General features: G+C 43.7%; 1 protein-coding gene across 2 annotated transcripts in view; it reads left to right on the forward strand.

The window, feature by feature from the left end:
* MAN2A1 (mannosidase alpha class 2A member 1) overlaps positions 1 to 12,737 on the forward strand; it is a 207,814-nt gene that overhangs the window by 84,598 nt on the left and 110,479 nt on the right. For both annotated transcript variants that reach the window (XM_073344670.1, XM_073344671.1), the window contains 2 exons: positions 2,793 to 2,970; positions 12,339 to 12,541. In XM_073344670.1, the coding sequence (XP_073200771.1) occupies positions 2,793 to 2,970; positions 12,339 to 12,541 (381 nt within the window). The remainder of the gene's footprint in view (positions 1 to 2,792; positions 2,971 to 12,338; positions 12,542 to 12,737) is intronic.

Genomic DNA, 12,737 nt, shown 5'->3' on the forward strand with positions numbered 1-12,737 from the left:
CACAACTTGCTTGTTTTACTGTTCAAAAAAGACGATCCTCTAGGACAGAGATGGGCAAACTATGGCCCGCGGGCCACATCCGGCGTCCGGGACTGTCCTGCCCAGCTGCTGAGCTCCTGGCCCAGGAGGCTAGCCCCCAGCCCCTCCCCTGCTGTCCCTCCTTCCCCGCACTTACGCCGCCGCGCACTCATGCAGGGCAGCACAGCAGCGTGTCTGGCTCCTGTGCGGCTCCCAGACATGCTGCTCTGAGTGGCATGGTAACGGGGCCGGGGGGGGGGGTTGTTTAAGGGGCAGGAGCTCCTGGGGGGCAGTCAGGGAGCAGGGGGCAGTTGGATGGGGTGGGGTCCCGGCGGGGGGTGGAGGGAGGTGGTCAGGGGACGGGGACCAGGGGGCAGTTGTATAGGGCAGAGGTTCTTGGGGGGGGCAGTCAGGGGACGGGGAGCGGTGGGGGTTAAATGGGGGAGGAGTCCTAGGGGGTGGTTAGGGGTGGGGGTCCTCGGAGGGGGTGGTCTGGGGACAAGGAGCAGGGTGGGGTTGGATGGGTGTGAGGTTCTGAGGGGGGCGGGAAGTGGGAGGGGGCAGATGGGGGTTGGGGCCAGGCTGTTTGGGGAGAAATAGCCTTCCCTACCTGGCCCTCCATACAGTTTCGCACCCCGATGTGGCCCTCGGGCCAAGAAGTTTGCCCACCCCTGTCCTAGGAGAAATAATTTCTATTACATATGCACTGTGTGTGTGTCAATTCCCAAAACAGTTGCTAGTACAATTTATGAAAGTGGTAACTGTAAGAGAAACTAAAATTAATACACTGAGTTAATGTGTTAATTCCCCAGTTCCTAATAAACAAGTCTACAACTCTTGGGTCAGTTACATTTTATGAGTACCAGGAAGGAGGTACAAACAATTTGCTTGTCAGACTTTTTCCAGATTCTGTACTGTCAGGCACGGGGATGGCATCAGGATCTCTCTGGGTTTGTCTACACTCCAACAAAAGACCAGTGACACTGAGTCTCAGAGCCTGGGTCAATTGACCCAGGCTTATGAGGCTAAAACAACAGGGTAGCTGTTCGGGCTCGGAAACTCTGTGAGAGAGGAAGGTCTCGCAGTTCAGGCCGGAGCCCAAGCCCATATGTCTACACTGTTACTTTTAGTCGTATGAGCCTGAGTCAAATGACCCGGGTTCTGAGGCTGAGCACCATGGGTTTTTCATTGAAGTGCAGACATACCCTCTGAGGGAGAATAGTGGGAGCATACACTGTATCTTTGATATGACTTCCCACATCTAATCCAGTTAATTGAAAACAAAACTAAATAGTCCCATAAAAAATGTTTAAAATAGTTATGCTGATAGTACATATCAATAATGTAAGCTGAAAAAAATTGAGTGTTTATAAAGACAAAAGATTAGAAAAAACAAAATTCAGAGTTCAGGCAAATGTAACTGAAATCAACACATGAACGTATGGAAATGCACATTTGGTACTGTGCTGCAGGGAGCCAGAAGGGGTAGAGGTGGGGGGCCGCAGAGGTGGGGTGAGGTATGGTTTCATTACAGAGATGTTTCTTGTGTCCAACAGATCTGAGATCTGGTGTGTTTTGCCCTGATTATTCTTCTGAGTATGGGTATTCCATCCTCCCTATGCTATAGAAACCCATTGACAAACTGTGTAACTGATTGAGAAAGAAATTGGAGAGGGAAGACAGGAAAGAAGAGGTGCCAAGGGAAAATACCTCACTTACTAACCTTTTTTTCCATATCACACAAGTAACTTTGGGCAAATGATCACAAATATGGACAAACTGTTGTCTGGTCTCAGAGTGCACGTGTAAAATTTGAACCACAAATGAGCTTCTTTTGGAACTCCTCTTCTTCTATACTGTAGTTTGTAAGTGATAGCATACCTATTTCTCTGAGGGGAGGACTTCACGTACCCTAGATTCAGAGTAGTCTTTCTGACCTCACAAGGGGTATTGGTTCAGTCAAGGCAGTTCAACGCTTTGAGAATGGCTAATGACAAACTATAAAATGGATTGCCGGCAAGAAAACAATGATGATACTAGGTGGGTTATGTTTGTTTGAGCAGACCATGTAACTCAATGTCTGCAGTTTATTCATCCAAGATTTAAAACTACCTATTAATGAGAACGCTAACAGAAAACTTATTCTAAGTAAAAGCAGTTTATATAGCTTAAAAAAAAGAAACAACTTATTAAAATTTTTACAGATTTTGGATATATTGCAAAAAATATTTGTAACTCATAAAAACTTTCACATACAACATTTAACCCCCCCTTCCCAAATTTTAAGCATTAATGGTTTGGAAACCATTCTAAATGTATACATGCTGCAACCTCTTTGAGAATATGCATTAAAAGTAGGTAAGTTGTTGTTTTAGAAATCTTTAGATTTATAGTTTCTGTAAAATCTTTGGCATGTAACTAACGTAACTGCAGTATTGACAGTATTTCTTATATTAAATGTACCTAAGTAACTTTAATTAGAAAAAAATAGTACTGAAAAGATTTTAATGGCAATCATGGTTATTCAGAGAAGCCGTACAAAATTTTATGAACACTTTCACTAGCTCAGGTGCTAAAGTTTTTAACCCACTATTTAATATGTTGCTATTAGGGAGGAAAAAACCTACCTTTTTAATTATCACAAGTAAGTGGACAAGTAGAATTTTGCAAGGCTAGTTGTAAGGTGTTGTATAGAACATATTTTAGACATTTGTCGTCTTGTCAAGTAATTACTTTTCTATATTCTAAATTTTATAATTTTTTTTTCTTCCAAGGGCTTGGATGATTTTAGATCAGTACAGAAAGAAGTCAAAGCTTTTCCGTACTAAAGTTCTGTTGGCTCCACTAGGGGATGATTTCCGCTACAGTGAGAGCTCAGAATGGGATCAGCAGTACCAGAATTATCAAAAGCTTTTTGATTTTATGAACTCTCATCCTGAGTTACATGTTAAGGTAAAGTGCATATTTATTTTTTTTCAAATAGTTGTAGTCCTGTTCTAACATCAATGAGCCCTAATTTAAACTTTTTATGTACTCCTGTTTCACTCTTTAACACCTTCTGATATACTGAGATTTTTGTATGAATTTGTTTTGCATCATGGAGAAAGCTAGCTAAATACTACTATAGCTTAACTGAAACTCTTGGTTAGTAAGGAAGGTAGTACTGATCAAGTTTTATAGTTAGGCCTGGCAGGATTTGATTTTAATCGATAACTGTCAGTAAATGGAAGAAAAATCTGTAACAGTTGGCATGCCTGCATGGATGATTGTCACTGGCCTTGGCAGCCATCTGCAGCTCTCCTGTCAGGGCAGAGAGTGAGCAGGTCCATAACAGTGGTTCTACAGAGGGCTAATTGCACTGCTTCAGGATCGGTGACACTCAATCCCTGCAGGCGCAAGGTTCAGAGGAAGACTGCTATCCTGGTGAGGCAGCACAGAGACGTCTGGTCATGACTTGCAGAAGGAAGAGGGTGAGCTTTCTGCCATGGGGAGACCACCATATTGCTGAGTGGCTCCTGTGGCAGTGCGGGGAGACTTCTGCAACTTTGCTGTCATGGCTCTGCTCACTCACTCACTCACCACCAGCCAGGCACATGGGAGCTGTCCCTGGGCAGGAACTGTTCAGCAGTGGGTTGGCCTCCCATACAGCTCGGGGTTCATCCTCTTTCTTACAGTCCTGGCCAGTGGCTTCTGCTTCGCCTAACCAGGATGATCACTGCCTCCCCTGCACCTTGTCCCCTGGTGTCTTGGGCCCTGGCCGACCTGCTGTCAGCACAACCCACTCATCCCACAACTGTAAAAATAAAATTAAAAATAGAAGTAAGTCCTTAAAATAAAAATGTATAGTTCAACTGATGGATGATTTTGAATGTACTTGAGGTTAATGACAAGCCAGACTAACTTTATTTTTTTTCCTTCCAAGGCTTGAAATTATTCTATAAGAAATATAAACAATGGCCATAGTGGTTTACTTTAAACAATAGCCTTTAAGTTTAAGGGAGTTTCTTTCTTCTCTTGTTGCTTTGAGTAGCTTCCAGTTGTTCTCTGAGTCGTGTCTCTATGGGTGCTCCACTATAGGTGTGCTTGTATCTCTGCGTTGCAGATTGGAGAACTTTGGCAGCAGTGTCCATTAGGCCTGCACAGGTTCTGTCCCTCCTTGTGCCCTGCCACGAGGCTAACCAGCAAGGGTGGGCTAACCCCCCTCAGTTCCTTGTCAGCTGCCCCGGCTAGAGATAAAGCCCTTAGCAGTCCATTTGCGATCATTAGCTTTCTTTAGCATTTCTAGTAGTTAGTATCCTTCGTCTTAGATGTAGTTTTTTCTCTTTATTTTCTCTTCAGAAAACAAACAAAAAAACCTTCTTTTTTTTTTGTTGGGAACCCCTTCCCCCAGCAGGATATGCCTGGCTCATCGGACTTCAAGAAGTGCCTGTCTTGCAAAGAGGCTGTCCCTGTGCCAGACAAACACTCTTGCTGCATATGCTGCCTTGCCACATTGCCCAGAAAGCCACATTGCCCAGAAGCGTGGTCTCTTCCAGCAACTCAGAGCCAGGTCTTGAAAGGACAGGGAGTTAAGACAGAAGATCATCTTCATGGAGGCAGCCCTCCAGCCTTCTCTGGATCCATGCCAGGAGTCACCCAGAAAGTGCATGTTTTCTACACAGCCCTCAAAATCAGAGGACTGTGGGTCAAAGAAACCAGCTGCAGACCCCTCTCATAAGTCATCAGAAAAGAGAGTGTTGAGTCCCCAGAGTGAGCCCTGAGCTATCTGTAAAAGATCTCCTGCATGGTCGGTATCATTGGCACTGAGACAGTTCAAACCTGGTACCCATGGCTTACGAAGATCTAGAGTGGCAGGTATTGTAGATGCACCTAAGATTCTGATGGGCACATGCACCAAGCCAACGGTACCCAGTGGAAAAAGATTGGAGCAGAGAGTGCTCCAGTAAGAAAACGCTGCCAGTACATGCTGTACTTTTGGCACTGTCATCAGTGCCCCATCCAGCACCGGAGCATTTGGTGTGAGCGAGATCCCTGACTCTCTCCGTACCACCAGTGGCACTGCTGGAATTCCGGCACTCAGGAGAATTCAGGCTATCTGATATACCAGAGTCTCCTCCTCTTGGCATTGGGAATTCAATACCAAGTCTTCTCCAAGTGTGGGAGTCTTCTCTGGTACCCTGCCATGCACCTCCACTTTCTAGTAGCAAATCAGACAGCGAGCCAGAGAAAGTCATCTCCAATCACTCCTCCCATTGTCCCTATGATGCCTGTTATCAAGGGGCTCCTCGGGTATACCCTCAGCCTGCCCCTACCACTCACATAATACGACCAGCCATGGGCACCACCACTGGGATCTATCCCACCGCTTCAGTGGCCCTACTGGGATTCCTGGGCGGCGTATTGCTCCCATACTCCTTGGATTGTGAGCCTCACCCGTGAGCCCCTGAGACATTCTCCCTCGTCTATGGTATCCAGAATCTCGGAACTTCCAGAGGAGATTATGGAGGAACAGGAGGATGGAATGGAGGAAGAGGTTACTCCAAGAACCAATATATCTTCCTCCAGATGAGACAGTCATTCTTAGCTGCTGATTTCTGGCTCTTCCAGGACTTGGCCAAAGGGTTGCAGATACCCCTGGAGGATGTCAAGGACACTCACCACAAACTCCTTGAACCTCCTATACTCTTCCTCCTCCTCCAGAATATTCCTCCCCATCAGTGAGCCCTCCTGGACCCCACAAAAACTGTATGGCAAATCCCAGGATTGGCGATGCCTACTTATAAATGGGTCAATAAAAAATATTGCATCCTGCCTAGGGAGGTGGAATATCTTCTTTCTCACCCTCCGCCCAACTCCATCGTTGTGGACATGGTAAAATCCTGCGGCCGCCAGCACCAAATGAGATCCATCCCTCTATGATAGGGATTGGAAATGCTTGGACCGCTTCGGGAGAAAGGCCTACTCCTCTGCCACTTTGCAGTTTTGAATAACAAATTATCAAGTCTTAATGACCAAGTATGACAGCATTTACTATTCAAAACTCAACAGCTTTATTGATCAGCTCCCAGTCAAAGCACGACCAGTTCTGAGCTATTGTCCAGGAAGGACAACTAGTAGTCAAAACAATGCTCCAGTCAGCCCTTGATGCAGCTGATACAGCATCCCAGTCCATTTCCACGGCAGTGGTTATATGACATGTGTCATGGTTACACCTTTTGGGCTTCTCTAAAGCGATGCAAAGAACTGCTGAAGACCTTTATTTTGAAGGCACCAAGTTGTTTGCTGAAAATACTGACGCATCCCTCCATACTGTTAGGGATTCCAGGGCACCTCTGTGCTCATTAGGGATGTAAACAACCGGAACAAAGAGAAGGTTTAGTCCGCTGCGGCAGCATAAATTCCGTACATCTCACTACCTGACTCAATGCTTTTATGAACCTCAAAGAAAGAAATCTAGGTTCTCCAAATGCAAACCATCAGGTCCACAGTCTTCCATGTTGCAACGTTCCACCTCAAAACACCAATTTTGACATGTTGGCTGAGGTGTTGACAGACCACTCCCCTCAATCACTACAGTGACCATCCTATCCCATCCATTTGGCTATCGCCTTGCCACGTTCTGTTGCACCTGGGAACACGTAACGTCAGACTGATGGGTCTTGGAGATTTTTTTTACTTTACCTCTCCCCCACTCAACATCCTTCCTTGTCCCTCTTCAGGGACTCTTCTTACGAGAGTTTACTATGATGAAAGAGATTGCATACTACAGTTAGGAGCCATGGCTCCTGTACTTCAACATCTATGAGGCAAAGCTTTTTTACTGTCACTATTTCCTAATGCCCAAGAAGAAGGGAGGTTGGAGACCCATACTAGACCTCTGAGCACTCAACAAGTTTGTCACAGCTCAAAAATTCAAGATGGTTACTCTAGCAATGATTATTCCAGCATTGGAATATGAAACTGGGCTATCATCGACTCTGAGGGTATTCTCCAAGATTCTGTCAATAGTGGCCACACACCTGTTGTCCCAGGGGTTCATGGTCTACCCCTACCTGGATGATTTCCTCCTCAGAGCCCGCTCCTTCAACGAGGCTCACTGGGTTACCAAAACCACAATAGATTTGTTCACAGAACTGGGCCTATAGATCAACAGCCATAAATCAGCTCTTACCCTAGTACAACGCCTGGAATTCATAGGAGCTGTGTAGTGGACCGAAGACTCACTGGTGCAGCGCCTCCTGCTGGTCATCTTGGGAATTCTCTTGTTCCCGTGTCCCTCCCAGTGCCCCTTACCCTGGGGTTCTCCCCACTGCAGTACTACCCACGCTCTGGGTCTCTCCTCCAGGGGAACCCCCAATCCTCTACACCCACCTTGCCTCAGTGGCTACTACCAGTCGTCATCTAGCCCCCTCTCACTAGGGCAAACTGCAGTCCGTAATGGCCACTCATCATTGGCAAGGGAGTTGGACCAGCTGCCTCTGCCTATCCCTGGGCTGCCCCCTCTGCAGCCCCAGTACCTTCTTAGACTTAAACCAAGGCCTCAGCCTGGGGAATTGCCAGGCTGGAGCTCCCCAGCTCCTTTGCCCTTCCCCAGCACTGCTCAGCCTCAGATATCCTTGCTCCTTCAGGCAGCTAGGTCCTTCTCTCTCCAGAGAGAGCGAGAGACTGTGACCCAGCTCCGCCCTCAGCCCTTTTATCAGGGCCAGCTGTGGCCTGATTGGTGAAGCGGGCACAGCTGCAGCCACACTCACTGAGCCTACCTTTTTTCAGGAGTGGGGCAATTGCTCCGCTACAGGCTGACTTTGACTTGTTATAGGCCAAAACGCTTCTACCCCACCACAAGTTCCTCTGCTTGTCCGCGCTTATAGAGACAGTACAAAACAGCCCCCAGATATCAGCCAGCCACTGCCTTCAACTCTTGGGGCATATGGCAGCTGGTGCAGCAGGGATACCTCATGCCAGGCTTCACATGTGGTGTCTCCAGATGTTGTTCAGCTCGATCTACTGACCAAACAGAGATAGACTAGACAAATCTCTGTCGCTGCCCACCAAGGTCAAAAGCTCCCTGGACTGGTGGAAAAACCCAGCAAATGTTTGCAAAGGAATCCCCTTTTCGCAGACTTCCCTGTCATTACTTCTCACTGCTGATGCATCCCTAAATGACCTTACAATACAAGGCATCCCTCCACATTGGCCTCCTCTTGCTCAAGGCTGTCAGGAGTGCCTGCACCTATTTCTCTTGCTGATCAAGGGAATACACACAAGAGTTCTAATAGACAACATAGCTTGTATGTATTACAAAAATCAATGAGGAGGAGCCAGGTCACTGTCCCTCTGTGCAGAAGCACTAAAGTTATGCAACAGATGCATCTCCCATAACATTACATGGTCAACAGCCTACCTTCCTGGCATACAAAACATGATGGCGGACAGTCTGTCACAAGTTCCTACATGACCATGAATGGGAGATAAACCCAGCAGTGCTTCATGACATATTCAGGTAATGGGGGACACTGACCACAAACCTGTTCACCACTTCCCTGAGCAGGAAATGTCCACACTACTTCTCCAAAGCAGGGATAATACAGCACTCTCTGGGTGACTGTTTCCTTCCGTGAGACAAGGACCTTCTCTATGCCTTTTCCCCATTTCCCCTACTATCAAAAGTCCTATTGAAAATAAAAAGAGAAGGAGCACATGTCATACTGATTGCTCCCACCTGACCGAGACAGACTTATCTGGCACAACTCGCGATGTGCTTGACTATCTCTCTCCAATCCGCTCCATACCTCCTCTTGCAGAACAAAGGATGCACTTATCCCAACCTGGGGATTCTCCACCTCAAGGCTTGTCTACTTCATGGTTCCCATACACAGAAAGCTCCTGCTCGGAGGAGGTACAAGAGGAATTACTACACAGTAGAAAATCCATGATACACCGTACATACCTGTAAAAGTGTTCCAGGTTTCAAACTTGATGTAATTCCCAACAAATTTCTCTGACATCGGCTACCCTTCCGAAGATCCTATACTATGTATGGACTCTTAAAAATTGGGACAATCTTTCAGTTCACTCATGGTCCACCTACTGGCCATAGCAGCCTTTCACCTACAAGTAGGCAGATACTCAATGCTATCAAACCGAAATGTTTCCCTAGGGGTATAATAAACCTTTTCCCACAACCCCAACATACCACCCCTACGTGGGATCTAAATCTAGTGTTGAAAAGCCTGATTAGACATCCCTGTGAACCCAGGGTGACGTGTTCGCTTATGTACATGTCAGTGAAAACTGCCTTGCTGGTGTCAATCACCTCGTCTAGGAGAATAGGGCAAATAGCGGTTCTGATGGCACATCCCCCCTACACAGTATTCTTTTGAGACAAGGTCACACTCAGACCACACCCGAAGTTCAGCCCCAAGCTGACTTCTCCTTTTCACGTGAACCATCTGATCCACCTTTTGAGTTTTTACCCTAAGCTTCACAGTGATTACAAAAAGAAAAGGAGTATTTGTGGCACCTTAGAGACTAACCAATTTATTTGAGCATAAGCTTTCGTGAGCTACCGCTCACTTCATCAGATGCATACTGTGGAAAGTGTAGAAGATCTTTTTATACACACAAAGCATGAAAAAATACCTCCCCCCACCCCACTCTCCTGCTGGTAATAGCTTATGTAAAGTGATCACTCTCCTTACAATGTGTATGATAATCAAGTTGGGCCATTTCCAGCACAAATCCAGGGTGGGGGGAGGTATTTTTTTCATGCTTTGTGTGTATAAAAAGATCTTCTACACTTTCCACAGTATGCATCCGATTAAGTGAGCTGTAGCTCATGAAAGCTTATGCTCAAATAAATTGGTTAGTCTCTAAGGTGCCACAAGTCCTCCTTTTCTTTTTGCGAATACAGACTAACACGGCTGTTACTCGGGAACAGTGATTACAGGGAAGCTATACTACATGTGCTAGGCATTAGGAGAGCTCTGACCTTTTATCTGGATAGGACGAAGGCTCTTAGGAAATCTCCCAAGCTTTTCCTTTCTATTTCAGAAAGATCCAAGGGCTCAGCAATATCAGCCCAGAGGCTGTCCAAATGGGTCTTGAGCAGCATTAAGCAATGTTATCAGGTTTGCAACATAACATCTGCAGCTGGTATTTGCGCACACTCCATGAGGTCAATCTCCTTATCCGTCATCTTCCTCAAGAATGTCCTTATCTCAGAAATTTGTAGAACGACGACTTGGGCGTCAGTCCGTACCTTCACAGAACATTATGCGATCAATGGGGACTCTGCCTCCGATTCAATCTTTGGCTCCAAAGTATTGTCATCTGTAACTGACCCGACTCTGAACTATTTCAGCTATTCTTCATCCGTTAATATAAGTTCTATATAGTTTCTCAAATAAAAGCTGTGTATGGCACTTTGAAAGTGAGTATAGGTGTTTAATGTTTTGAAAATATTTGGTATTCCTCCTTTCCTTTAAGTATTGATTTTTTTTTTTAAACTGAGATTTTATATCTTGGAAACTAATAGTTGAGCAGGCTAAAACTTAAACATGTATTACATTTGTGAACAAGTGATATGCCTACAGAATGATAAATTGTACTAGCATAATTTTCTGGCAAGTACACATAGTAAAATAAACATTAATTAGTAATCCTTACCATATCTTTCTTAATGGGCAACATAGCAAAATCACACTGAGCTATGTGATATCTTTAAATCCTGTGGTGTGCTGGAAGCACTATTAATGCACATGAAAGTGTCCGAGGTGGCTGATCCTCCCTATAGTTAGTTGGACTGTTTATTTGCTTACATGTAATGGGCTTGATTTTGTGACATCAATGGACAATAGTAAAACTCCTGTTGCTTTTAGTGGTGCAGGATCAGGCATATATTGGGTTCTGGGAGTTGACAATGAATCTTGATTTAGCCTAATTTCATAACTGTATTGTCATTCCTAAACCTAAAAAAAAGGTAAATCATAAATTAAAGGATGTGTAATTCACACAATGAAAGCTTTTTAGGTGTTTGTTAATTGCGTTGAATAACAAAGAAATTAAAAGTAAAAGGCCAGAGTCCCCAGAAATGTCCACATGGAAATACTGTACTTCTAAGAGATTTTATCTTTTTCCAGTGTGAATTTACTGAAGTACATATCCTAAAACAAGTAAGCTTATAACACAAAAGACGTTAGTGTAAGAAGACAAATTCAAAATCACTCATTTGTAAATACCTTTTTCAAAACGCCCAAACTGGACACCAATATTTTCACAACAGTACACCTTAATTGCCAATTAACTTAAGGTTGTGAAAAAGTCTTATTTGTTTCAATATTTAATATAAACATTATGAAAACATTGATTTATAAAGCTTCTTATTTGTGTAATACTGCCTTTTTAATTACTGTATTATTTCAAGTGTATAAATTCTCAGTTGATCACAGGGACATTGCTTTTCTTATGTCTTCATGCTGTTCCCTCTCCATTTGTAATCATAATATTTTTGTCTGATTCAAACTCCAGTTTGCTCAACTATCATCTCTTTAAAACAACTACACTTAAAACTAAATGTAAGGGTTGTAGACTTATTTTCAGTTTCCTGTTTCCAACACTAAGTTTGAATAAAAATGTAACTGTTGTTTGTAAGCAGACTTTTGAAGAAAAATGCAGAAGGCCTTTGAAAGCAGATGTATGTCGGTTTTATTCACGATCTATAAATAGCTTTGAAAGCATAACAGAAACTTTGCTGTGACACAGTAGAGCTAATAAAACTGAAAATAATGAATAAAGTTAAAAATGGTGCTTTTGTTTCATTATATGAGAGGTAATCTCTTCAGACATCTCCATAAACTGGATTACTGGATGCTGGGTTACTAAACTCCAATAGGCAGCTTTTTGAGAGAGAGGTGAAATGTAGGACAGTTTTCTTACAGCTGAAGCCTAGATTTGATCAAGTCCCTGATATGTGCCTATAAGAGAGAAATGAAAAACTTATTTTGTTCATCTGACTTTTGATTAAACTGCTGCTGCTTTACGGAGAATGTATTTATACTCGGAAACACAAAGGGTAGTTTTAATTTTGTGAGTTGGAAATAGTTTCTCATGGGATATATATGTCAACCCTGAATCAAAGGTGTCAAGGGAAATTTTTAAGCTTCTTTATTTAAAGCAATATTTCTGTGATGACCTTTCTTGCAGAAGGTGTACTGAAGTACGTATTTAAAGCCACCATGTTCATACACTTCAACCCTAAATTTCTAAACTAATAAAATGGAAATCTGTCAGTCACATAAACAGTTCTTATAATTTTGTTTCAGGCCCAGTTTGGAACTTTATCAGATTATTTTGAGGCTCTGCGCAAAGCAGGTAATTTGGAGGAAAAGAACAGCAATTCAGTTTTTCCTGTTCTGAGTGGAGATTTCTTCACATATGCAGACAGAGATAATCATTATTGGAGTGGATACTTTACATCACGACCCTTCTACAAAAGGCTAGATAGAGTTCTGGAATCCTATTTAAGGTAGGTATAGTCATCTGATACGTGTATTGTGTAAATGTTTATATCTAATACTGCAGAGATATCAAATGTCATTTTCAAATAAATTTTGAAGCTTATTTTCATTATACTATAGAAAAGGTTCATAACTGACATCAAAATTTGGACTTTGTCAAAATCTATGTAGAAGAAGAAATATGGCTGTGGCATTTTAATGGAA

The sequence above is a fragment of the Lepidochelys kempii genome, chromosome 5 (assembly GCF_965140265.1).
Source record: "Lepidochelys kempii isolate rLepKem1 chromosome 5, rLepKem1.hap2, whole genome shotgun sequence".
NCBI lineage: Eukaryota > Metazoa > Chordata > Testudines > Cheloniidae > Lepidochelys > Lepidochelys kempii.